Source organism: Halichondria panicea, chromosome 2, assembly GCF_963675165.1.
Source record: "Halichondria panicea chromosome 2, odHalPani1.1, whole genome shotgun sequence".
Classification (NCBI taxonomy): domain Eukaryota; kingdom Metazoa; phylum Porifera; class Demospongiae; order Suberitida; family Halichondriidae; genus Halichondria; species Halichondria panicea.
The window spans coordinates 3,389,909-3,415,850 of NC_087378.1; the positions used below are offsets into that span (position 1 = coordinate 3,389,909).

At 40.5% G+C, this 25,942-nt stretch overlaps 3 protein-coding genes across 3 annotated transcripts; 1 reads left to right on the forward strand and 2 right to left on the reverse strand.

Moving 5' to 3' along the window:
- Nucleotides 1-76: 76 nt before the first annotated feature.
- LOC135331900 (85/88 kDa calcium-independent phospholipase A2-like) lies at nt 77-5,654 on the reverse strand. Its single transcript, XM_064527186.1, has 9 exons — nt 5,511-5,654; nt 5,178-5,321; nt 4,332-4,478; nt 2,776-2,880; nt 2,391-2,674; nt 1,882-2,286; nt 1,042-1,127; nt 651-916; nt 77-536 (listed from the first exon to the last, which is right to left on the reverse strand). The coding sequence occupies exons 2-9, from the start codon at nt 5,241-5,243 to the stop codon at nt 306-308; spliced, it is 1,590 nt and encodes a 529-aa protein (XP_064383256.1). The 5' UTR covers nt 5,244-5,321; nt 5,511-5,654; the 3' UTR covers nt 77-305.
- LOC135331946 (protein DEK-like) lies at nt 5,647-7,623 on the forward strand. Its single transcript, XM_064527253.1, has 8 exons — nt 5,647-5,788; nt 5,958-6,114; nt 6,171-6,247; nt 6,335-6,429; nt 6,526-6,662; nt 6,809-6,933; nt 6,995-7,042; nt 7,274-7,623. The coding sequence occupies exons 1-8, from the start codon at nt 5,765-5,767 to the stop codon at nt 7,445-7,447; spliced, it is 837 nt and encodes a 278-aa protein (XP_064383323.1). The 5' UTR covers nt 5,647-5,764; the 3' UTR covers nt 7,448-7,623.
- Nucleotides 7,597-25,715, reverse strand: LOC135331879 (jouberin-like). The gene is made up of 12 exons (XM_064527156.1): nt 24,921-25,715; nt 24,531-24,848; nt 24,105-24,405; nt 23,724-24,024; nt 23,124-23,317; nt 22,802-23,009; nt 22,384-22,499; nt 22,121-22,286; nt 12,806-12,958; nt 11,584-11,678; nt 9,850-9,986; nt 7,597-7,949 (listed from the first exon to the last, which is right to left on the reverse strand). Exons 1-12 carry the CDS (start codon nt 25,204-25,206, stop codon nt 7,648-7,650), a joined length of 2,577 nt encoding a protein of 858 aa, XP_064383226.1. The 5' UTR covers nt 25,207-25,715; the 3' UTR covers nt 7,597-7,647.
- Between the last annotated feature and the right edge of the window lie 227 nt (nt 25,716-25,942).

The window sequence follows — 25,942 nt, forward strand, 5'->3', positions numbered from 1 at the left end:
TTCATGTAGATGTTATAACGCTAATCAGATAATGTTATTTAGGAGCCCCCCTCATGTACCTTACCTGTTGAATTGATCACTTTCAAATTATTGTAATATTAAGTTGTTGTGCCAGTAATTGTGAGTGTATTATACAGATCAAAAATGGATTAAAAAATCATGAGAGGGAAGGAGGGTATGTACATGCGTGATGAATTATATAACACAAAATTCAAACAAAATCATAACCTGAGTGCGTTAATACAACGTCATGTGAAACAAAAAAATACACACACAATAATGTCGATTGCAAATGTGAGTGAAGTCTATGCGGTACCAGTTATTTGCAGCAAAAGGGGTAATAACCTGTCTGATTTGTAATCTTCCATGCCGTGCATGTACATTCTTGAGAGTATCATAATGTCAACAAGTTTACGAGAGTCGGTTTCTGTTGGCTCAATTTTTTCGTCCAGAGGAGGACTGAATCGATAAAAGGGAATGCCCTGAGCCTCACAGCTGGTCTTACATCGATCAGCAATTGCCTCAGATTGCCCGAGCTGCATAAAAATACAATTATTCATAGATAATTATTAAAAAAGGTAGAAATGCATTCATACCCTACGGGATAGTTTTTTAAAGTCATATGAGCACAATGAACAGCTGTCACTTACAGCATCGCTAAGCATTCTGAATAGATTCTGGACTCCCCCAAAGATGCTGATCTTTCCTAGTCTGCTGGGAGGGAAAAGTCCTGATCCCACGGACACCATGCAGGATATGGGCATCCGTTGGTTCTTTGCCTGGTAAAATGACTGAATCTTGGCAAGTCCTCCATCACAAGGGTTATTGGCCATTACACCACCATCAACGTAGTTGTCCAGCTCACTGAAGTAGAGGGGAGCAGCACTTGAATACCGAGCTACCTTCCAGACTGGCTCTGTTATCAATGAAAAATGTACGTATTGAGTGGTATCTATAAGAATACACATAATTTATGTATGATTACTTGCGGCTGAACGTTTTTCACTATTATCATGCTTCAATACTTATTATGGAACCTACGTGTGCTAAACTGATCATCAAAGCAGTTGTTGAAGTAATGGATGTTCATGGGTGTGTTGGACTTGTCCACAGCTGTGATCAACACTCTGCAAAGGAGAGCAAATACAGTGACAACGCAAAACCAATCAATGCACAAGTATAACCAGTACAATACACTCAAAGAACTAGAGCACTAAAGTGCCAACCCTCGGCTGGTGACATGATAATAAAGAAACCAGAAGAGTGATAATGCAGTGCATGTATGACTAGCATGCGCTAGAGCAATAAAACTAAACTAACAACGTACATGCATGAGACATGCACTATGGACTGGGATCACAGCAAAGAAGCCTGGAGTCTTAGACTAAGAGAAGTATGGCTCCTTCCAGGCTGGAGTACGTCCAGAGTCAGTCAACAACCAGTCACAATTCTACTTTCTTGACAATTGTTCTTGGTACGGGATCACTTCAGCTGAAAATACATAATCAAGCCTTGACTACGTATTTTCAGCTGAAGTGATCCCGTACCTTGACTCAAGGCCACGTGGCAAGTTTTAGCTTCTTAGCTTTTGCTCGCTTTTACTCGACAAAGAAGCTTTAACATCAAAATCTGCCACTATTTAAACCAAGATATTGTTGTGTGAAGACTACCTATGCTGCAAACGCAGTGCTATGGCATCCAGGTGAGTAGATATACTCGTTACAAACAAACAAACAAATAAACAAACAGACAAACAGACAGACTACTATAACCCGTGGCCGCCCACGCGCCTCGGGTTAACAAGGAGCATAAATAAATTATGTTGTGGACTAGTGAGTGACCAAGGAGCATAATTATGTTTGGAATAGTGGAGTGACTTACTTTGGGTGCCTGCGGTCACACATTCTCTGTTCAGTCCCCAACACTTCCTGTAAGAGCTCCTCTAAAACCTTAGTGTTGTAGCCACCAAACCCCTTCTTGCTTGAAAACACCTTGTCCTTGAGACGGAAATACATTCTCCTCAGTTGAGGGATAGTCATGTCTGCATAGACTAAACCCAAAGCCATTATTCCACCAATGCTGTTGCCAATGATCCAATCAAAAAGCTCAACAATTCGTTTCCCGGTCATCTTTTCTATCTCAAAAAGGATCTCAAGTTGAATAAGTCCTCTCATTCCTCCACCGTCTAGACTCAAAATTCTGGCTCCTCCCTGAGATGCAAACTCCATTGGAGGAGGGGTTACATCGTGATCAAACGGAGTGGCACACCTCTCTCCATTGTCAGTTCTGCACCAAGTTGTCATACAGTATAAGTGTAAGTATAAATATAAGGCATACGTTCAACGCTCACATAACAGTCATTCAATTTGTAAACATAATTGATTCCTTACTTGAACATTTGAAGTTCTCGCTGCTGTAGAAGATACACGTAGGCTTCGTCAGGCCTGATTGAAGTAGAGCCAATCAAACGACTTCTCATGTGGTCTTCAATCTGATCTGAGAGGACATGCTTTGCTCTCTTGAGCCCGTCATCCACAGGGTTGGAGTCATTGCATGGGATGTCCACCTCTTCCTCAGGGCTGATGCCATAGTACAGGGAGCTGGATGAGGGACTCTCTACCACACAGCCTTGCTTACACCCGACTGATACCAGTAAGGGAACGACATTGTCTTTCTGTGGTGTGCATGTATGGAAGGGGGCGTGAGTTGAAGGTGTGTGTTTACACGTGTGACGTGTGTATATACAAAATGTATGTACAAGCACATTGGGCTTACTCTATTTTCAATGGCCATGTCAAGAGGTGTCTGTTTGAAGTCATTCCTGGCATTACAGTGGGCACCAAACACAACAAGCGTCTTGATAATAAGTTCATCTTCATTCTGTAGGTACAACATAATTATATGTAAAGACTGTCGATCATTGTTAATAAAGACAATGATTAAGAGTAGGAATGATGATAGAGTAAATCACTCTCAGTAACAGTGGATCAGATTACACCTGAAAACTATAGTTTTCTTTTGAGAAGTGTATATTTATATAAATATACCGTATAGTGGGTTATTTCGTATGGTGGAAATTTCGTGTATTTCGTATTGTAGAGCATCATACGACAATTAAAACTACAAAATTATTCTACCGCAATAGGTTCAACGTCACTATCCTGAGCTATACGAAATACGAAATATTTAAAAGTACAATGAAAATTACCCGCTATAAGGTAATACACTGTAGCAATAAAAATACATGAGAAATCAGTTACGCTTATAATTACACCAATCATTATTGCAAGAAATTACTTAATAGTTGTCCGTATAAACAGAACAATAGTACCCAAATACCAAACACGTAATTCCCTAATTCATACAACATTCAATACACACAGTTATTCTTTGAGAAGTGTATTTTTCAACATGTCCATTCAGCTGTTCTCAAGTTGCATAACAAACGATTGGCAAATGAGCTTAAAAAGCTATCAACAGTTGCTTTATCATCCATAGCAACACTGGTACTTTACAGATTCCTAAGTGTACACACCATGCAGCCACAAACGGTCACCCGAAGCCAAGCCATTGGGAAACCCTACGGCAGGCCAATTACAGCATGGGTTCTAAATATGTTATAGGGACTTCGTTAATAGGCACGTGAACACTGACGGTCTTTCTATGATGTAATTCTGGGTTCACCATCCTTAAACAATGAGTATAAGCAAAGGTACAATGTCATGTAAAAATACAAAACTACAGTACTGCTAGCCGGATACACCATTAAAGCCCTGATTTACAAAGAACTTGTAGTGCTGCTTTGTTTGCTAACTGTAAGTATTCTTACAGTTTCCTCAAGCTTAGGAAATAAGCCATAGGGCATTAAACCACATTGGTGCAGGTAACAATACCTCCACTACCCATTTCAATTACTGGTCACCTCAACAGGCCACTCTATTCTGAGCTCCTATGGATTCTGTTACAGCTAGCACACCACTTGGTGGTCAGCGGCCACTTAAATTCACATACAAACAACCATTTGTGAGCATCTGTACAATGAAATCTGTCCGCGGCTAGTTAGGCTAACCACTATCACTGTGTACAAAAAAAATACCTAGACAAAGCCAAGTGACACACCTGCACTCAGCTAATACACTAACCTACACTATTCATCACAGTAACTGATCCGCATAAATGATAGTGGGCCACAGTAAACAATCAGACGTAACTTCAACACGCCCCAAAAGAAACACAGAACTCGATCCCACGGTTTTATTACCTGATTCTACAAGGTTACAAATTAACGAACCACGTACTCTATCACCTGCACACTAAAAATGACTACTCACCAGTACTGCATAGTGAAGGGCTGTCATGCCATGCTCCCCAGTAGTGTTAACGTTTCCATCACTGTAGACCAAGGCTTGAATCAACCCTCGAAACTTGTCTTTTCTGCAGCTCTTAACAATGGCTATGACATCACAAGGTTCAGGGGTCTACGGATAACAAGAGATTAGCAGTCAACCAATAGTTACGAACAGAAAGACTAAATTATGCTGCTTGCACATCTGTGGGCATTTATCTATTGGCTATGGACACTGTGGTTTACTAATGTCTGCCAACAAGCAAGTGCCAAAACAGTGCTTTTGTTGCCCTTTCATAGATTTTCTAAGACAAGAACAGTGTCAATCATGAATGGTGTAATGAAACGCTCCCACTAAATATGTGTGTGTGTGTCTGTGGTAGTGGAAATTATTGTTGAAAACGCAAGCTGAGTGAAACAATAACTATGTCTTGTGTACTAATCAAGTGCTGGCTTCCAGCAAACTAACAAACAATGCAACCTGCTGTTCATAGTTATAACATAATTATCTGTACAGACATGCTTAGTCTAACTGGTAGCCAAACAACAGTTCACATGTGCTATGCATGCACGACACTAATTACTGGTACATGGTACAGTAAAATGCACAACACTACTTGGTAGAGGGTAACTAAACAACCAAACAACATTTCACATGTGCCATGCATGCACGACACTAATTACTGGTACCAGAAAACGCACAAACACTACTGTTAGAGGGCAACCAAACAACCAAACACCGTTTCACATGTGCTATGTATGCACAACACTAATAATATTACTGGTGAAGATAGTGCAAACACACTACCGTTAGAGGTAATGCAGCACTTACTTGCTCATGGTTTTTTGACCGGAGGCCACAGGGCGAGTATCTAGCAGAGCTCTGTTCCCCTCCCATGTTCTCGTAGCTTTCTTTTTGTATGACTGCTAGTCAGAGCTAGGGCCATCTACTGGGCATTTACCTCAGTGTAGTCACCTGGGGAAGTTGAAACAGAACTGATATGAATGCACTAGCGCTTTATAGCCAGAACAATTAATAGTATATAGTGTAGATCTAGCTTAGCAAGTGAACTGAATTTTAAACATGCAACATGTAGAGTTCGAGTGTACTTACAGTAGGGGTAGCGTGTGCTGCACCTACCTAGTACACAGCTAACCCGCTAACCTTAAGACACTGGTCAGTTAGTAGAAGCACTAGAAGGTGAAGTTCTTTCAAAGTGAAGTTTTTGTTCAAAGCATGCGAGCTGGATTTTATATTAGAGATATAATTATGATGTCACCGCTAGATCTGGGGAAATACAAGGGAAAGTCCCGTTTATAATTCTAGTCAAGCTGGTTTTGTGTGTGGGGTGTGCTGTTCTTCTATAATTATATTTGAAAGTGCTAAAGTTTTTGCTGAACTAGACACTGTGCGTGGGAATGGCTGCTGCAACAGATAGCAAGGTAAGCAGTTAATTAAACCTTGTGACAATATTCCCAAAACAAGCAAGCAATCTTTTATCATCTATAATTATCCCCAAAACAAGCAAGCAATCTTTTATCATCTATAATTAAATTATGATTATCACATTGATGAGCTGACACGTACACCTGGCTAACATTTGAATTGCAGGGTATGGGTGGTGAAGGTGGTCTCTATGATCAGCCTTTGGTGATTCAAGGGAAGCGTCAGAGAAAGACAGTCGAGAGCTTCTCAATCGAGCATGAGGCCAAAGCAGTGGCCAAGTATGATGGTGGGAAAGGGACAAAGCTAGGCGACATCCCTTACAGTATGTGGTACTGTGATGCAATGGGTGATGAACATTTGGTTTTTTTCTTCTTTCAGCTGAGCAATACATAACCCGGCACAGTGCTGTAGATCTAAAGCCACTCCACAAGCTTTGTCTGGACAGACCCGGAAATGTAATTATCTGTGTTTACTGTTAGGCCCTCTATTGTTCACAGCTATAATTATGGTAGAGATTATGTTCATCAATGTGCTTTTTGCAGAAACTTGAGATAAAGAAAAATCTTCGCGAGTTTAGTGGATTCACATTTCATAAGGAGAGTGATCAGTACAAAAAGAAGAAGGCGTCACTTGGAAAGTGAGAAATACACCTTCAACATAATTATAGTAATTAATAATGAGATTTCTCTTACAGTGTAATAACATTTTACCTAATAACTTTACTTTGCTGCAGATTACAGAAAAATGGTTTGGGTGAATTTTTGGACATACTGGGGCTTCATCGCACGGGTTCCAAGGAGGAGCTGATTGAAAGGATACTGGACTTTCTACTCGAGCCAACGGACACTGGAAAGGCCCCTACAGCTAAAAGTGAGGCAATCATCATGCTCTGATGCACTGGTGTATGTATCATACTTAGGTGTCTAGCAATGCTCTCTCAAAGAACCCAAGGCTTGACGTACACCTCTAGTGGCTACAATGATTATTAAACAGCACTTTTGTTACCTCACTTACAGAACGCAAGAAGTCCTCATCTGGTTCGCGGAAACCTTCCAAAACCTCTAGTGGGAGCAAAAAGGCAAAGCGCACAGAGAGTAGTGATGATGAAGATGGCAATGTGTCCTTTGATGAGAATGAGGACGTGAGAATATTTGAAATATTCATGTTTAGTCTATTTATTATGTTTTGTGTCTCTACTGTAGGATGATCCGAATGAAAACGATGAAGACGATGAAATCACTGCTCCCACTGTACGTATGTATATACATACTGGTAGTAAATTAGGTACAGGAACCCCTACTTCTTGAGGAACAAGTTTGGGCCTAGGTTGTTGAGAGTTTTTTGTACTGGCACTTGGGTACGTCTGGGTGCCTGGCCGTCTTCAGGGGTTCCACTGTATACATATACGTAGACACACAAGTCATAATATTATATTGCAGTGAGACACTGTACACATAGTATGGAATGTCCACCCTGTGCAGGATGATGAGCTGAAGCAGGCAGTGACAGGTTTACTGAAAGGAGCAGACCTGTCGTCAGTCACAAACAACTCCGTTTGCAAGCAAGTTTTCGAAAAGTTCCCTGGGGTTGATCTGACCACCAAGAAGGATTTCATCAAGTCTTGCATTCAAAAAAGTGTCGCTTCTTCCTCTTAAACTCTTTCCTCTTTATGCTTATCTTGGCAGTTACATATAATTACATGTATTACAATTATAGAGAGGCCAGTACATACAGATATTTTTCATGTATATATACTATCATATACCCGTATATATACTATTGTTACCTTTTTGGACACCGGTAATTATTTTGAATGTTATTTTCACTTGGATATTAATGAATACAAAAATAATTATTATGAAGAAGTAGTGAAAGCAGTAATGTTGTTCAGTGTTCTAGCAATTTCACTAAACTTGACTGAAGCTTTTAACGAAGTTTTTATATCTTTTGAAACAGCAGACTTTACCTGTTTCTCTCGATTCCGTGTGCTTTCAGCAGGGATTTCTGAATGGTCAACCTTCTGCACTAGGACAACAATAGATTCATGAGGTCCATATGCAGAGAAAACTGCCATTTGCTCGCTGGGATGGAAGGCCACTGCAGACACTGTAGACTTTAAAGGAAGCTGCTCTTGGTTGTAAGAAAAACACAGCTTTCCTGCAAATAAAAAGCTCTGTAAATACAACATGTACAATTATAATGACAACGACATGCTCTAAGAAGGCTTAAGAGCAATCTACCCTCTTTTTATAAAATTTTGGCTCAAAGGCTTGACTTTTGAAGTGCCGGGATACATGATAAGGTATTTATTCGGTGTAATGTCAGTTTTGTATTTTCTGTGAGACCTATTAGCAGGAATGCACTTCTGCTATTAGGTACTGACTAGTCACCTATTATAAGTACAGTAGAATCTCCATATCTAGCATGTCTAGCTTGGCAATTTAGAAAATGGGCGTGTCCCTTAAATGTGCGCATTGCAGCAGGCCTGCGCTTACCTACTGCGCATGCGCAGACAACCACGTGGCACTACTGTTTTAAGTGGGTGGATTAAGGCATGGTTTATCTATCGGTTATCCGGCCTGCCTATGGAACCAAGGTGTCGGATAATCGGATAGTCTTTCTTGTCATGTATGCATGCAGTAGCCTCCTTCGCAGGCTCTCCTTTTTCTGTTTTTGTCAAATTGGAAGAACAAAAAAAGAAAGAAGGAAGAGACAAAGAAAAAGGAGAGCCTGCCTTGCTATGCATCAGATTCAGTCATGTGCAGTTTTATAATGTTGATTTACGAAATGCTTTTAGAGACCATTCCACAAACTTTAAGTGACTCGAAATTTCGCGCTATACCATACTGATTCAGTCATACGTTTTGGTCAGGAGTGCACGAAGGGGAGTAAGCAACTGCTATACAGCCCATACAAACGTGTTGTTGTCTGACTCTGTAAAACGCCCACATCTCAAGTGGCAACCCACTCAAAACAGTGTGGTTAATTACATGTATTGCGCAAGCACATGGGTAGAAGTTGCCTGCCTGCCTTGGCCATATATGGTCATGTCAAACCACACAGTTTACATTATTACTAGTGTTTGTGATAGCCTCCTTCGCAGGCCCTCCTTTTTCTGTTATTTGTCACAATAAGAATTAAGAAGAGGAAAATTGGAGGAACAAAGAAAGAAAGAAGGAAGCGACAAAGAAAAAGGAGAGCCTGCCTTGCTAAGTCGTGTGATCCCCACTGATGTAGCTAAATTTTAATAAGCGTGGGCGAGAGAAAACCTCAATAACTGTCCTCCCACACAATGCTTGGAGCGCATTTACCAGGAACATAATCTGTACAGCAGTGTATAATTTTATGAACAGTGCTCCTTCGTGAGACCTTTAGTCAGTAGAGGAATTATACTAGAGTAGACTGACTACTGCCGTAATAATAATATTATATCTACTTGTCAAGTGGGTCTGTTCTGAACTCAGGAAAAACTGAGCTAAATTTAGATCTAGATCTAGTCTTTACTAGGTCAGCCCTCATCTACGATGTCTCCACACTTGATTCTGGCGTACTATCTATGAAGCTAACAGTTTTTATGTGAGAGTTTGCAATGCGTAGGCATGCTGTAGGTTTTTTGCTCTGTCAGACTCTGCCTAGCTAGTGATTGCCCACGTTCATTTTCACTTGTCTACCACTTGTCTACCGTCACGCGACTTAGCAAGGTAGGCTCTCCTTTTCTTTGTATCTTTCTTTTTTCTTTGTTCTTTGTATCTTATTGAACTATTGTGACAAAGAACAGAAAAAGGAGAGCCTGCAAACGAGCTATGTTTGCGACGTAGTGAGACAATAACGAATTTATATGATGTGTAAAGTAGTTGCTTCATGTACTCCTGGATAATAATGTATATCATAGTTGTGTACTTAAAGCCATTTTTTACATTTGGGGTAAAGCAACTTCATAATTATGGTAAACCTCCCAATAAAGGACACCTTCGAATAACGGACAAAACCCCCTGCACCAACTTCTGTTAAAGAGAGGTTCATCATACTGTATGCATGACCAAACAGGTATGCTGACCAGTATCAGAATTCCAGACGTGCAGCTCTCCAGGTGCCCCAGCAGCAAACACCAAACTCCCACACGGAGAGATGAGGCTGGAGCAGCGCTGAGATTGAGTGATTGTGAACCCACTGTACTCACAGGACACACGCTCTCTGGGAAGTGAAATCAGTTTATAGGTTACAATAAAAATGAAAAGCATCGCAGGTGCTGATGCCTTGGTAAACACGCTAAATAGATATAGCATGAGAAGAAGTGTTTTATAAAAATTAATACCGTATAGAGGGTATATTTCGAGGGTATAAATGTTCGTGGTTTTCGTGGATTAGGCATGAACCGCGAATTTAATATTCCATGCATGCACGCTGCAAAAAAGGCGCTATTCCACAAAAATTAAATCCGCGAAAATCTTTCTAAAGGCACATCCGCGAAAATTTATACCCTCGAAATATACCCGCTATATGGTATACAAGCACAAGCACCAAGGGTGAGTTGCTTGTATATTTCAAAACACTAGGACTAATTATCATGTTTTATATCATGACGACCCCTAACCAAATCATGCTTTAGCACGGAGGGGACTGTATGACATTATTATTACACCCTTGTTACCTTGACAACGTGATACAATGTTAACATGCACTGTACTATAATAATTGCCGAGCGGGAAGCGAGGTGAATAATCTTGCTACCTGATTCTGGCCCACGTATATAATTATATGTCTGTCACAGATGTGGGTTGGGCTCCCCCCGGGGGCGCTATAAGGCAATAAAGAAGCAAACGATGCACTTGCCTAGATGGGCGTGGCCACCTCGTACAACTCTAGCTCTGCAACTGAGCCAGTGCAACTTTCTCTGCTCAGATCACATAGGCTAGCTGTCTCTATATAGCTGATGTCTGTGCATCAAACACAAGGGAGAGACAGAAGAGCCAGAGCTAGGCGACAGCAAGCAGATCAGCAAAGGTCATTATATTAGAGGTATCACAAAGTAGATTTATACTGAAACAGCTAGTGTCATGCCTGACATGACGTTTTTATTTTAGTGTAGTTCCTACTGTACAGAGAGAACAATGTATAATAATAATGTTTTATAAGCTCACAACAAACGTGGATCTGATACTAGATGGGATCTGACCTAACACTACACATCACACTTCCAACAGGACAAGTCGACTGCATGTCTGATCCTACAGTTATTTTCTTCACTTTTCATTTAGCTATTATTATCAAACATAAAACAAAAATCAGAGCTTCCCGCGAGGCGCCTGCGTATATGTATACGTATGCCCTAGTCTACAATTGAATACGTTTTACATTTGCATGCAGGGAATACTATGGTGCAAAAAGGTTGCTAAGAAGGACACCAGAAGTTCAAAGTCCGTAGCTCTCAAGTAGTGCAGCTTTGTGCAGCTCTTTCCTCACTCTTGCAGCTCTCCATGGACAAGTTTTGCTACGCACTATTCTGAAAAGGCTGCAATGGCATTCCAAGTAAGCAAAACCAGGTATAACTCGAGAACGAAGCATTATTTTGCAATTTTGCAATTTGAAACTAGAAGCCAGCTCTTTATTGATCCTTACGCAGCTGTAGCACTCTAGACAGACAAACAGACTGGCTGACTGACAGACACACACACACACACACACAAACACACTACCGTATACCTCGCTTGCGCAAGGTACTAAAGGCTATACGGCTAAAAACGTGTGTCATATCCAGGCTGAGGCAACAACAAAAACAAAAACTACTCACATTCTAAGATCCAAGAGAACAATTGATCCTTTGACAGTGTGTAGGAGGAGTTTGCGCCCATTTGGATGAAGGCTCATCGATGTTAATGCACATCCCTGTGTAAAGAAACACGTTTATGCTTGAGGATATGGAATCCTAATGGATACAAAAATAATTGTAACGTATATTGTACTGTACAACGAGAAAATTTGGCGAGTTAATAAAATTATGGTGAGCCTTTTGTTTCAAAATGGCGATACAAAATACCATGTGTTGGTGTCCCAAACTGGAAGGATAAATCGACTCGATGTGTTTTATCAACTCGATTTTATCGACTTCATCTGGTAGGGATCGACTCTATGTGTTTTATTAACTAGATTTTATCGACTTCATCTGGTAAGGATTGTTTTATCAACTCGATTTATCGACTGCTTCTGGGGTAAGGATCGACTCGATTCCAGGTCGCTGGGGGAAAAGGCGAGTTTCGAGGGCGGCCTGATATGGCTGACTCGAACTCTAGCATGCAACGAAGGCGCTAGGCTCAGACAAGGCACTGAGACTCTTGAGGCCACAGGCACGCCTACAGCAGCTCAGAGTAGCTCAGATGGTGACCTTCTGAGCCTGAGATCACACAGCAGCTACTTGCTATGTTTCATGAACTCAAGTAGACAAGCCTTTAGTGATTTAATTACTGTGACACAGCACAAGTAAGCTGCTGTGACCTTCTGCAGGCGTGCCTGGAAGGTCAGCTACTCTGATCTGCTGTAGGCGTGCCTGTGGCCTCAAGAGTCTCAGTGCCTTGTCTGAGCCTAGCGCCTTTGTTGCAAGCCATAGATAGCCTCGATATCAATTCGCCCTCGAAACTCGCCTTTTCTCCCAGCGACCTGGAATCGAGTTGATAAAACACATTGAGTCGATCCTTACCAGATGAAGTCGAGTTAATATAACACATCGAGTCGATCCCTACCAGATAAAGTCGATAAAATCGAGTTGATTTTTTTGGGACACCAACACATGGTATTTTGTATCGCCATTGTGAAACAAAAGGCTCACCATAAGTAATAATTGACGAATAAGCCATTTGAATAGAATCGGTGTATTTTAATTTGGCATCCACTGCCTTAAATTATTCGCCAAATCGCCAAATTTGTCCATTATACTCTATATTATACATTGTATAGATAAGATATCGGCGATGCTATCTGGTACTAAACTTAAAAGTGATGTACATGTACTCTCTTACCTTGACAACACTGATTCTCCTGATGAGATGCCACTCCCCCTGCTCTTCCTTCCACACACCCACCTCCCCTTGACTGTCCCCAGCATACAGTGATCCCTCCCTACACACCAAGCAGTTCACCAGACCAGTGTGCCCTCGAAGCTCACACAGCAACTATAGTGAAAACATAACAACTTTTATGTTATGGCAATTATTATCATGCAGAAATATAATTATTTCCTATCAAACGAGTGATACAAGCTGCGCTATGCTAATGCCTCTCGCCATGTTTTGCTTTCACTCAAAAACTATTAGAAGAGATAATTATACATGTAGTTTGCTTTGAAAAATGTTACGTTATTTAACGTTATTATTGTCAATGAATTCCACACGGTCATTATAGGGAGGAGCTCAAAAGTCTATCCGATGGCTTGATGAATGATCTTCAAGGATACAACAGCATAATTATGGATCTACAATGTAGAATTTGAAGTTTTTTGAAAGAGTTGTGTATCTACATGGTAGGGGACGGGTTTCAAGCTTACGTTATCTGCATTGCATACTACCGTATAGCGGGTATATTTTGAGGGTATAAATGTTCGCGGTTTTCGCGGATTGAGCCTCTACCGCGAAAATTTATACCCACGAAAATTTATATCTTTATTGAATAGTAGGTGTGTTCAGCATTATATTGACCACACCTATCGACAATTATAGGCTAGGCCTGGATTCGAGGCTAACGGTGTGGAGGTACACTGCATGTTGATGTGCGCATGCGCCAAAAGGCTGGAACTCAGACCACGAAAATAAAATCCGTGAAATCCTTTGTAATAGTCCATCCGCAAAAATTTATACCCTCGAAATATACCCGCTATACGGTATTAAACTATGAAATCGTTAATATTGGCCGTGGCTCTATGCAGAGCTGCAGAGAAGGGGAGGGGCTGGAAAGCCAAAAATACATTACACATAAAGGGCTCACAATAATAATTGTGACAGGGCCTAGGAAAACAACCCTTATGGAGCAAACTAATTAATTGTATTTTATTGCTTAATTAAATAAAGCAGTGCTTAAGCTTCAAATTGATTACAATATCACTCACTTTGCACCTTCCTACCCCAAAATATTTTCGGGTGAAAGGGGGGCAGTATTGACCTACCGTTTTGAGAAACTAATGTTCGAAGTTCTATCCACATACAAGAACAGCATGAAAAAATTCAATGGCTGCCTTGTAACGGCTATACAAAAAAAAATTTTCGGATAAAAATTTTTTTTTAGTTAGAGGAGATATTGAAGTTACTTCTTATGAAAGAAAACCAAAATCCTAAAATAGCTCTAAATATTTTACTTTATAGTGTACTGAACATTATTAGTTTGCTCCATAAGGGTTGTTTTCCTAGGCCCTGTCACATATGATTGGTGCTGCATGATTTTCTGCAGCAGAACGAATGCTTAATAGGCTTGAAACCCGTCCCTATTGGGAGGTGGGCCACGCCCATCTATATACCAGGACCTCATGGAAAGTATTCTGTCTCAATCAGGATATCACACACATGGGATTGAATGTGCATGCGCAAAAAATGGACGTAACCGCAATAGCCAATTGATTAAAGATCGCAATGGCTGCTTCACTCTGGCAGTACAGTGGAACCTCCATAAAACGGACACCATTGGGGACCAGCCTTTTGGCCGTTATAGAGAGGTGGTCTTCCTTGGGAGGTTTCGATTTCCAGCTATGTATTTTCTACGAGTCATTTCTTGCTGCAAATGAATCTTGGGGCTTTGCTAACTGCTTCTTTAGCTCATACAAGCTTTGAAAAGGCTGTAGAGACAAGCTACAGCCAGGTTTTCACGATTGTGCAAAATAATGCTATCTCAGCAATAATTTTCTGCTAATTCTGGGTGTGGCTGTCCGTTCTGGGAGGTTATTTTCCATTGCTAAAGCTAGTTGGGGACTAGAAAGCTGCTCGTTGTACGGAGTAGAGAGGTGGTCGCTTTTGAGAGGTTGCTTTACATTGAAGTCATTGTAGTTTCAATCCGGACCTGAGCTCTTGGCCCTTATATAGCGTGTGGTTGCTATTCGGAGGTGGTCGTTAATGGAGGTTCCACTGTACAGCTTTGCAGCTCTTTTCTGACTCTTGCAGCTAACTAAAAGCTAGTGCTTTATATAGGAAAGGCTAGCTTGAATAGAAACTTTGTGCGAACAGATGATGCTACGAAAGATTTTGAAGAGATCGGCCTGGGATTGAGGAACTGTTCGACTATCTGAGGCTACCGTCTTCCTACACACTGCATTATTCAATACCGTAGAGCGGGAAATAATCGCGGGTGTAAATTTTCACGCTCCTTAGCAGAAATTTTCGTGGATTCCTAATATTCGCGGTTCAATACCAGGAAAACCACACCCACCAATAACTTTGCATGTGAAATACCGTTGCATGGAGTTGTTAGCTGCTCTGCCCTCGAAAAATGTGCACCTCACAAAAGTTCACGCTATAGGTAATGCCAGGAGCATATGAGGGGATGGAGCGTCTTACTATGCATAGTATTGCCAATCCAAGCGTGGGTGATGTAATCTATCAAGAAAGTAGATTACACCACCCACGCTTGGATTGGTCAGTGTGCAAATTCCAAGCTTGTGACAGATACAGAGAGTCACGTTACTCTCCGCATACATCTGATGTACAGTATGCCTACGTTCGATACTCTCTTCTCTATCATATACTCTTGCTATCGTCTAGATCACATTTCCTTGTTTGTAATGTTCTAAGTGGAGGACCTGTGTAGGAGAGTGTTCTTATTACTATACCTGCATGCTGCCTGTTAGCAGGAGATATTTTTAAAATTGTAGTCACACAAAGCAAATCTGTCAATAGTCATAGTGATACATAGGGAAGGCCTTTCAGTTTCAGGTTACACCCATCACAATGCAAAATAGGTTCAATCATTGTAAGCAAGAATGTTGAGCTTGCATTAGCAAACTAACAGCATAGAACTAAGTACTTCATGGCTCAGCAAAGATGCTGCAAGTACAGAGTGAGACGTTTCTATTCTAAAGGAGCACTTCTGGTATTAATATGGACAACACTGATCAGTGCTACTATTTGGGGGTGCCAAGTAGTGCTTGGTACTAGAATCAACAAGATATTACCAAGATACAATTATGTGGCAATTATTTTACCAGCACCGTTTTATGCCTGCATACCATTTCTAGGCTGGATGGCCGATGCAAAATATGGAAATTACAAGGTCTTCAAATTCGGTTCTATTGTCCTATTTTTTGCGGCTATACTTGCGTCTACATTTTTTGTCTTTATCACTCCTATTCTTGGTCCTGAGTTAGAGTTGCTTAATGCTATTGTTGCAGGTACAATGTTTATAGTTGTAGCGATCGGTGCTACAGCATGCTTTGTGGCAGCTTTACAGCTGGGGCTAGATCAAATGCCGGATGCGTCTTCTTCTAATATCAGCAGTTTTATCGCCTGGTTTGTTTTTTCTATAGGTTTAGGTGCTTGGATTGCTGACACAGTATCTTCACTAATGTATAATTGCACAGCTAACAAAAATATATTCAGCATTTTCCCACCACTATGTATGACCATTGTCTGTTGTTCATTGTTTATTCTCGCTCCGAAATGGCTAACTATTGAGCCCAATTGTCCTCAATCCCTGAAAACTATTTACCAAGTTCTAAAATTTGCTAAGCAACACAAGGCTCCCCTCAATCGCAGTGCTCTCACATACTGGGAGGAAGACATCCCTTCAAGAATGGACCTGGGCAAGTCAAGGTACGGTGGACCGTTCACTGCAGAACAAGTTGAAGACGTGAAAACTTTCTTAAAAATTTTAGTTATATGCATTCCTATGTTCTTAACATCACTAAGCTGGACAGGATCTATGTACGACAATATGAAGATGATGCCAATACCCAACAGCTCCAACATAAGCTCATGCTATTCGACACTCATATACAGTTTTAGCTACAGCTCATGGTGGAGTGCAATTGTAACAATAGTTTCCTATGAATTTTCTCTCTATCCATTACTACACAACTCTGTACTAGCACACAGTACTCTCAAAGGCTTTGGAATTGCTGGTTTCTTTACATTGCTAACAAGCTCAGGCTACCTTGCGATATCTATCATATCACCAGTTGATCTTGCATATCCACATTTCATAACAATCATCCTGTTGAATGTTCTCAACGGATCTATCTGGGTGTTCCTACTTACCAATATGATTGAGTTTGTATGTGCTCAGTCCCCATACAGCATGCGTGGACTACTAACGGGATACGTAAACTTTCTAGTATTTCTTTCAACAACCCTTAGCATCCTATTAAGTGAATTGATACGTGAATTGATAGGAGGGCCACAAAAACATTGCAACAGTTGCTGGCATGAACATAACTCTATCATAACTACATCACTTCTAACTGCACTGGCTTTTACTGGATTTATTTCTCACTGCCTCCTGGCTCGCTGGTACAAAAGAAGAGTGAGAGACGATGGTTTTGTGCCTCAACATATAATCGAAGAGGTCTACGACCGTTACCTATCATCAATACCTATCATCACAAGAACTTGAACCAGGCAGACATTATTATTAGCACATGCATGTGTACGTAACAATTACCATTATTGATATGCATTGAACATGTATCGTAATACTTCGATTTAAAGCGACACTTTTTAATAATTACGAAACCAGAGGTCGCTTCTTTTGGAGGTTGAAAAAATTATATTGAAGTCCTGGTGTCGCATATTTAGAGGGTCGCATCTAATTAGAGTTAACTCTACAGAGTCTCTATTTGTCTCGATTTCAGGCTACACTGATTTTCCAGTGGGCTACAATCGAGGCTAGGGATTGGCTACATTTACCTCTATTTAGAACGCGACATTAAAAAATAATTGTCAATGCAGCTATCGCTATTTTTATAGGTAAGAAAATTGCTGAAGCTCTAGGGTGTCGCATATTTGGAGGGTCGCCTTAAATCAAGGTATTACGGTATACATGTATGTGTACTTTCAATGGGTTATCTATCAAGTTTACTTTATAGTAATGGATCTGTTACAAACAGTGCAAAATGGTATATGCATAATCATCAGGCCAATTGTGACAGGTATAAGTTTGTCAATAAAATATGCAATACTGAGAGATAATAAGTGAATTAATGCAAACAAGTTAATCACTGGTCATAAACATATAAACTGCATGCCATTCACTTTCAACAAAAACACTGCATGTATGTGCAGGAGCATATGAGGGGATTACTATGCATAGTGTTGCGGATTCACTTTCGTCTAACCACATGTTATGGGAGGTGATTACCGCCAAAATGAGTGCTGCAAGCTGCGCTATGCTAATGCCTCTTGCCATGTTTTTCTTTCGCTCAAAAAACTATTTGAGTGTTATAGAAGAGGTTTACATTGTTGATTGCAATTGTTGACAATGAGTAAATTCCACACAGTCAATAAGTCATTATAGGAGAGGAGCTTAATGGAAACAGAAGCCTGTCTGATGGCTTGATGAACGATCTTCAAGGATAGAAGCAACTGCATGTTAATAATTATTGTTAATAATTGTTACTAGTAATATTGAATGTAGAAGTTTAAGTATTTTGCATTTCCTGTCAATGAATAATTATACAAAAGGTGTTCAGAGAAAATAGTTGACGGGTAGTAAGTAATTTTGGCGTTTTCAGATTCTTCTCTGGTTTTTAGGGTACTAATTTTGACGGATTTGTAGCAGCACAAAATATTCAAAAGATATGCAAGTATGAGTTTTAAGGTTTTAAGGTTGTATATGGAAAGTTTGGAGTCAGATACAGGACTAACTTGCTTAGCATACTCTCAAAAGTACATTACATCATACAAAGAAAGAAACATTTTTTATAATGAGTTCATACTTTTTTTAAGATGCGTTTTATTATTAAGCGTGTACTTAATTTAGCGTTAACTACAAATTCGCTAAAATTAGTACCCGTTTATAATAGTAACAATAAGGTATACGTAAAAAACCGCCCTACTCGTGTTTCAGGGAAAAACAACTGTCAGCTGTTGACTCTAATTCATCTTATGGAAAAGTATGAATGAGAGTCATGCAGTAGACACATACATACATGTAGTATCTTGCAAGCTATTTGAATTGTGTTAGGACATTTTTGTGTTCGTCAGAAATGATCCTTTTGAGTTGGTTATAGTTGTATGCCTAAGGCTATTACTTGTGACCCAAACTGATGTTCTTGTTATAACCACTTTCTATTTGTGTTAGGTTATCTTCTTGTCACTGTTATTTGACTACCATAATAGCGGGTAATTTTCGTGGGGTAAAAAATTCGTTATTTTCGTGGGCAAGCTGACCTCCATGAAATTTTAACGTAGGCGTGGCTTACCGGAACGTATGAATGCAGTGCAGGCAATGAAACTAAACAAAATTTTTACTCACGCAACCACCATTTTCCAGGTAAACGAATTTTTTACCCCACGAAAATTACCCGCTATACGGAACTTGAATTTATATGAGCAGCAGTGATAAGTTGCTGCACATGAGTGATTGTGTGACACTGTCCTGGACTCATAATTATGCCTCGGTGCGCATGCGCAAGCGAGGTATACGGTAGTGTGTTTGTTTGTCTGTGTGTCTGTGTAGACTGCTACAGCTGCTCAAGGATCAATGAAGTGCAAGTAAGAGTTTGTATAGGCTTCTAGTCATGTTTACTTAGATTTTAATTCGTGGATTTGCAAAATAATGCTTCGTTCTCGAGTTATGCCTAGTTTTGCTTACTTGAAATGCCATTGCAGCCTTTTCAGAAGAGCACGTAGCCAAACTTGTTTACGGCTCTGCTAATGCAGCTAGACTTGAACTTTGGCATCGATCGTTTTTAACAACAATCATAGTCGATCATTACCCACTCTTTCAGTTTCCATGTAGCAAAATTAATTGTTCATCATGTCATGTGTATAAAAGCTATTAGTAGCTTTATGTTATGTAGCTTTGGCATCTCCACCGAGGTATCAGCACCTGTGGTGCTTTCATTATCATAATAATTATAATCGCATGTTGTCCTATTATTCACTGTGATTTGTACAGTGATGAATCGCGTATCAGTAATTGCACATCGTCATTAACGACGTGCGATTACTGCCTTGACGACCGCACGTTCGAATAACGGCCGCGGCTAATTTTTTTACTGGAACTGCAGCTAAAAATGTCTGCATCACAGACGATTAACAATTAATAGTATGGCTACTCATGCAATAAGGGATTAATAGCACTCATAACAAGCACTCGCAAGGTTAATAGCACTCGGCTACGCCTCGTGCAATTAGTATCCTTGCCATTGCTTGTGCTATTAATCCTATATTGCACTCTTAGCCATACTATTAATCGTATGATGTGCTATTAGTGACTGGAGAGTGTACAGCAATTAATCCTGTATCACATCCGGTCCAGTAATTGCACGTTGTCATTGCATTGACAGCATGCAGTTACCTGTTAAGTAATTGCACGCTGTCAATGACAACGGATTGTTTTCGAATAACGGCCGCAGCTAAAAATGTTAATAAAACTGCAGAGAACTTCATCATACATGATTAGACATCAATAGTATAGTTACTTGTGCAAAAAGAGATTAATAGCACTCATAACAAGCACACATTGCCTCATACTGCACTCCATACTAACGAGTGCTGCAAGCTGCGCTGTGCTAATGCCTCTCGTCATAATTATTTTGTTTTCGCTCAAAAACTAATAGAAGAGGTGGAATTACAGTTTGCTTTGTATAATTATAATGTTACATTCTTATGTTGTATGTAATGTTGATTGCAATTACTGACAACGAATGAATTTAATTCCACAAGTCAATACAGGAGAAGAGCTTAATGGAAACAGAAGACTATCTGATGGCTTGATGAATTGAATAATCTTCAAGGATAGAAGCAAATACATGCATGGCCTGTAGTTAAACAGTGGGAGCAAACCTTTATCAAAGGCATATCTAAGTCTGTAGTCTGTAAGAATAGTAAGAGAGAATTAAGCAAAGACAGTATTATCTATAACAAGCAGAAAGTGTATATACATGTACTATATAACTGAAAAGAAAAGACTTGTGTATGTACCGTACCCTCGCGAAAATAAGCCCTTCTTGAATAAACGCCCATCCCCTCTTTTGCTTCAAAGTTCTTGCACGAGGGTATTTTCACTCAATTATAAGCCCACCCAGAATAAAGAGTTGAGCATGCGCAGTTGCTGAATGCCACATGTTAACTACTAATTTTAGTGAAGAAAGGGAGTTTTAGGTAGCAGCTAGTAAGCTTTAAGACTATACTCCTTGCTGGACCAAAATCAGACATACAACTTTCTCTGTATGGATCAGTTTTCCCTTGAAGATGTATATGCAGGGAAACAAGTAGTCCTATATTATGCTGAGAAAGGAAAACACAAAGTCCAAGAAAGTTATCATACAGGCTAATTTTGCAGGTTACCTTGCCTTGGTTTTCTAAAACAAAGTACCTGATAGCTGCTCTGTAGGAGTATGACCTACTATCCTTCGGGAAGTTTCTGCTAACATCTGACATCAATAAGTAACAAATAGAGTCAGAGTCCACTTCTTCATATTCATTCTCTTGTCATGCTTTAATCATACTCATGCATTACATTGTTGTTGTCAATGAAATGTTCATACTATGCATTAAAATACTAATGAAGAATTGTCATAGAGCAAAGTTTAAACCTTGATTTGAGGCACCGGATGGGCGTATATTCGAATGAAAACTCACCGTTCGCAATTAAACGCCCAGTCCCCTAATATGCCTAGACTTCTGCCAGGATCTGGATTATCTCACATGTGGGGATGAGCGCGCATGCGCATTACATACACAGGAATAAGGGGTGTGTCTGCAAAGAGGTCAAGTTCACAAAATGGCTACTATAGCTAGCTGCTTTAACAGCTCTTTTCTGACTCTTGTAGCTAACAAAAGCTAGCGCTTTAGTGCAAGGGTAACTCATAAGTTAAATAGAAACTTTGTGCGAACAGATGATGCTATGAAAAATTCTGAAGAAACTGCAACAGCCTTCACTGTGAGTCAAACTAGCAAGAAAAAAAGCTTTAGTTTGCTAATCCACGAATCAAATCAAAATGGCTAGAAGCCTATAGAGCTGTTAGTTTTCGTCGCATTGCAACCGTTGAGCAGTTACATCTGGAATAAATACACAAATACACACACACACACAGTCAGCTTTACCGTATCGCTCGTGTGGCTATGCCTCGAGGCATAATAAAGTTGTATCATCGAAAAAGAATGCTAGTAGAAGAAATTACTCTGTGTACAAACCTGAGGAGAGGTGGGTGGTGCTGGGGGAAGAACCCATAGTCTGATGTTGCCGTCGTATGCACCAGTGAAGACAAGACCCTCACTGGCAAAGCATACGGAGTAGACATAGCAAGGATGGGGCAGGATGAACACTGGCTCAGGAGAGGAACTGCTCATCGACCATAGCCTATGTATACACAAACGGAGTATTTTATAAAATTGTACATACACACCTGTTCAATAAACGTATGAGTATGGTGGATATAATTATAGGTACTTCTTACTTGACTAGGCCGTCTGCTGAGGCAGTGGCGAGGTGACTGTCACTGGTGTTCCAGCACATATCGTATACAATACCTTTATGTCCTTCTGTCACCAACAGGGGTTGGAATGAAGGCACCTGAAGATAAAACACATCTGACCTACATATGCACAGACTCCAGTGACATACATGTACAATGTACATGTTTATTATAGCTATTTAGTAGTAGCTTCTCAGCAAACAAAGGAAAATATCTGGCCTAGTGGAGTCCGTGGAATTGGGGGTGATGAGTCAGATTGCTTTCACCAAGCTTGTTGGATTTTTTAATTGGAGTGCACAAAATGAATTGTCGAGTCACCCGCAGTAACGCAACGCACAATGTGGTGTACCTATACATGTAGCACCTCTAGAATACAATGCTGTATGAAAGTAGATCTCACCTCATAGATGATCACAGGATAGAGGTCATTGTTGTCGGCACACCCAGCTGCTAAGAGTCGGCCAGAGTGAGAGAATTTTAGTGACGAGCAACCGTTCTTAGTAGGGTGGAGAGTGGCCAAGTGTGAGGTAGGTGGGTGACAGAGCTGTCCAGGTAGACGAGTGGTCTCTGAGAGCAGTGCATAGGGCAGGGCAGCCAGACTGGACACACTATGTAAATGATGGAAAACAATTCTTCAAACTTTGTGTTACAGAGATTAAACTTGGTATAAAAATTATGACAACGACTACCATTTGGCACATAACAAAGACCTGGGAACCTACCTCTTGGCACTTAGCTGCTTTTGCACTAACTGCTCGAAAGTATGAGTGCCTACTTCAGCCAGTGTAGGATCCAAGGATCTTCCCAGTAGAGTCTGTGCTAGCTCCTCTTCACTCTCACAAGGCAGTGCCTTTACTGTGACATACAGGGTACTGGGATAATGTGTGCGATAGTGCCTCAGCCACAAATCAAAGACCTGAAAAAAAAGGTTTTTTTTTTTAATAATCAAATTTTGGAATGTGTAAGCTACAGGAAATAATCCTTTTTGAAACCGTATAGATACATGTAGCACAAAATTTTTGAGGAATTTCCTTTAAACATAATTTCTTAGAAAATGTGTGCTACAGAATGGTCATGTGAGGGCAGTGGAATTGTTGATTGCTGCAAACGCTCAAGTAGACATTCAAGCGAAGGTGAGATTTACTGCTTGTCTGCTTAAAAGTATTTGGTTGACCTGGTCAATTAGACACCGGAGCTAGTCATGTTTGTGTGTATACGGTATATTAAGCGTTTGCTGTTACATGTAGCTATGTTTGTGGCGGATTGCAGCGAAAATTAAGTGCCTCGAAAATGTCGCGCTACAGGGGTATACAAATTCTTACTTCTTTGCTCTCTGTTGAGGACTTGAACCTTCGTTTGGGGAATTTGTACAGCTGGACTCTACTCCTCTGACCCATCATGCTCTTGCTGATCTTCCCAGCCGGTCTCAAGAAGCCCCATGCAATATGGTACCACGGGGTCTGCTCACTGTTAGCTACTGTTCTCTGTCTGCTCGTGTTTTTGGAGCTGAAAGTCGAAAAGTCTAGAAGTTCAAAGAAAATGACGACATTCTCATTATCTGTGAAATTGGTCAGTCGCTCGTTAAAGACAATTGTTTCCTCCCAGGTAGGCTGGAGACTCTCACTGTCAAAAGAGATTACACAATCATGTTATTTCTTTACACTACATGATATTAATTTTCACACCATTAAAACACCGTTTACCTGTTGTCTGTACATTTGTACGGTTGGGTCAAAACAGGTAAAATGTAATCCACATCAGGGTTTCCCCTCTCATAAAATGAGGTAACACATCTGTCAGGCTGGGATTTCTTCAATAGATCACCACGACTGTCTAAAGAGGCGTCCACAATAGTGACTCTCACACATGGATGTGATATCTTGACGCTAGCTTTGAGGTGGTCCGTTTCATGAATAGTCACTCCCAGTATGTCAGCACTGAGCTCTCTGTCATGTGACCCAACAGAACCAGTGTCCACTGGAACTAACTCTGGCAGGGGGCGATCTACAAAGTGTAAGAGATCAAATGTAGAAAAAAAAGACGAAGATGTTACAGTCATAATTATGCCTCATGCTCACAAAATCAAGATTTGTATTACCACATCTGGTCAATGTATGCACTTTTCACACCTGGTAATGGAGGATTCTCGCTCTGTTCATCTGCTGCAGCAATGTGCTCCGTATGCTCAGTTGTGATCGTTGTTATTTGAGGGACTTCCCCTCTCACTTTAGTACTGGCTGGCACACTATTGTCTTCTGACTTAAGATTCTCCTGCAATAGGTTGGTGACTCTAGTAGTACTGTCCTCCAATTCTGGTAGGGCTCTAAAACCTGCAGATTGAGGTCTGAGAGACTTTCCATCGGCAAATTCTGATTTTTGAGCCGTCTGTTTCCTTAGTCTAGTTCGTCTTCTTTGCCTGGCTGTTTCAGTCAGTTGTGAGGCTGTATCTACAGTTGGAAATATTGTTTCACTACACTACGGTACGAAGGATAGGGCTGATAGCTACAAAACTCATATACCTGTTAGAACATTATCAATGCTTTCGGCAGTACTCTCAGGCACAAAAGGTGACACGTTATTGACTGGGACACCACCAGGGACCTGCGGTTTCACTGCAGTAGTTAGGTCAAGGCTCAAATGGGTCTCTCCAAGAAGTTGTACTGATTGTCTTTTAGGCTTGGCGGATCCCTCAGTTTTTCTAGTCGATCTTCTCCGTCTTTGCCTGGCTTGAGACATATCTGAAGTAGAGGGTAAAGAACTCATATCTAAGTTAGAGGATGGCTGAAGAACAGCAGCAGCGGCCATTTTGTTTAGGTTTCTATAGCGACTTGAACCCACGTTTTTCCCTAAGTCAGTAATTTTCCAGAGGAGGTTGGACGCGCGTCATCCACCATCAGGTTTTATCACGTGCGCTCATAAGAATCTAATTAAAATGGCCGATTAGGCACCATTAGGCACCACGATGCTCCACTGTTTTGTAGGCTGTACAGAGACACTGCAAGTAGCCAGAAGTGGTCTAGGAGCATTCCCACCGCCCTCTCACCTTCCCTACACTGCTGAAAATATTCCAAGATGGATCTAGACTAGTATTTAGATTTTTTTGACACTTTTCCAATTTTTGTTTAACATAATTATGATCTATATGAGCAGAGGAGGTCAGAGCACCATTAATCTGTTTCTCTTTAGCGTTCTCTAGCTCTTACTTGCACTGATAAGCTTTTACATTCTCACCTTTGACCTCAAAGGAATTCTATAAAGGTTTATAATTATCACATGACTGAAGGCGTCATGATGATGCGTGTCCAACCTCCTCTGGTAATTTTCCGTAGTCCACAATTATTTGACTGACCCTGTTGACCTCTGGATCTGATATAATATAATTATAGTGTTAACCTACGTACGTTTCTGGATATCTGTTGTAAGTGAGTTTCAACTGACTTCTTATGTTGTATATTGTATGTAGATCTACTTATTCTTGTGGGATAGTGTTAGTTTATATAAAGAGATATGATAATTATGTTCAGTTGTTTCCAATTAGTGC

Bases quoted from the DNA above. Each gene is read 5' to 3' on its own strand.
- LOC135331879 (XM_064527156.1), bottom strand. From the start codon at position 25,206: ATGGCCGCTGCTGCTGTTCTTCAGCCATCCTCTAACTTAGATATGAGT. The intron at 22,287-22,383 runs GTAAGAAGTACC...GTGTATACATAG, and splicing joins TCAGCAGACGGCCTAGTCAA to GCTATGGTCGATGAGCAGTT. The intron at 9,987-11,583 runs GTGAGTAGTTTT...TTCACTTCCCAG, and splicing joins GTTCTCTTGGATCTTAGAAT to AGAGCGTGTGTCCTGTGAGT.
- LOC135331900 (XM_064527186.1), bottom strand. From the start codon at position 5,243: ATGGGAGGGGAACAGAGCTCTGCTAGATACTCGCCCTGTGGCCTCCGG. The intron at 917-1,041 runs GTAGGTTCCATA...CATTGATAACAG, and splicing joins TGATGATCAGTTTAGCACAC to AGCCAGTCTGGAAGGTAGCT. The intron at 537-650 runs GTAAGTGACAGC...ATTTTTATGCAG, and splicing joins TCAGAATGCTTAGCGATGCT to CTCGGGCAATCTGAGGCAAT.
- LOC135331946 (XM_064527253.1), top strand. From the start codon at position 5,765: ATGGCTGCTGCAACAGATAGCAAG. The intron at 6,248-6,334 runs GTAATTATCTGT...TGCTTTTTGCAG, and splicing joins GTCTGGACAGACCCGGAAAT to AAACTTGAGATAAAGAAAAA. The intron at 6,430-6,525 runs GTGAGAAATACA...ACTTTGCTGCAG, and splicing joins AAGAAGGCGTCACTTGGAAA to ATTACAGAAAAATGGTTTGG.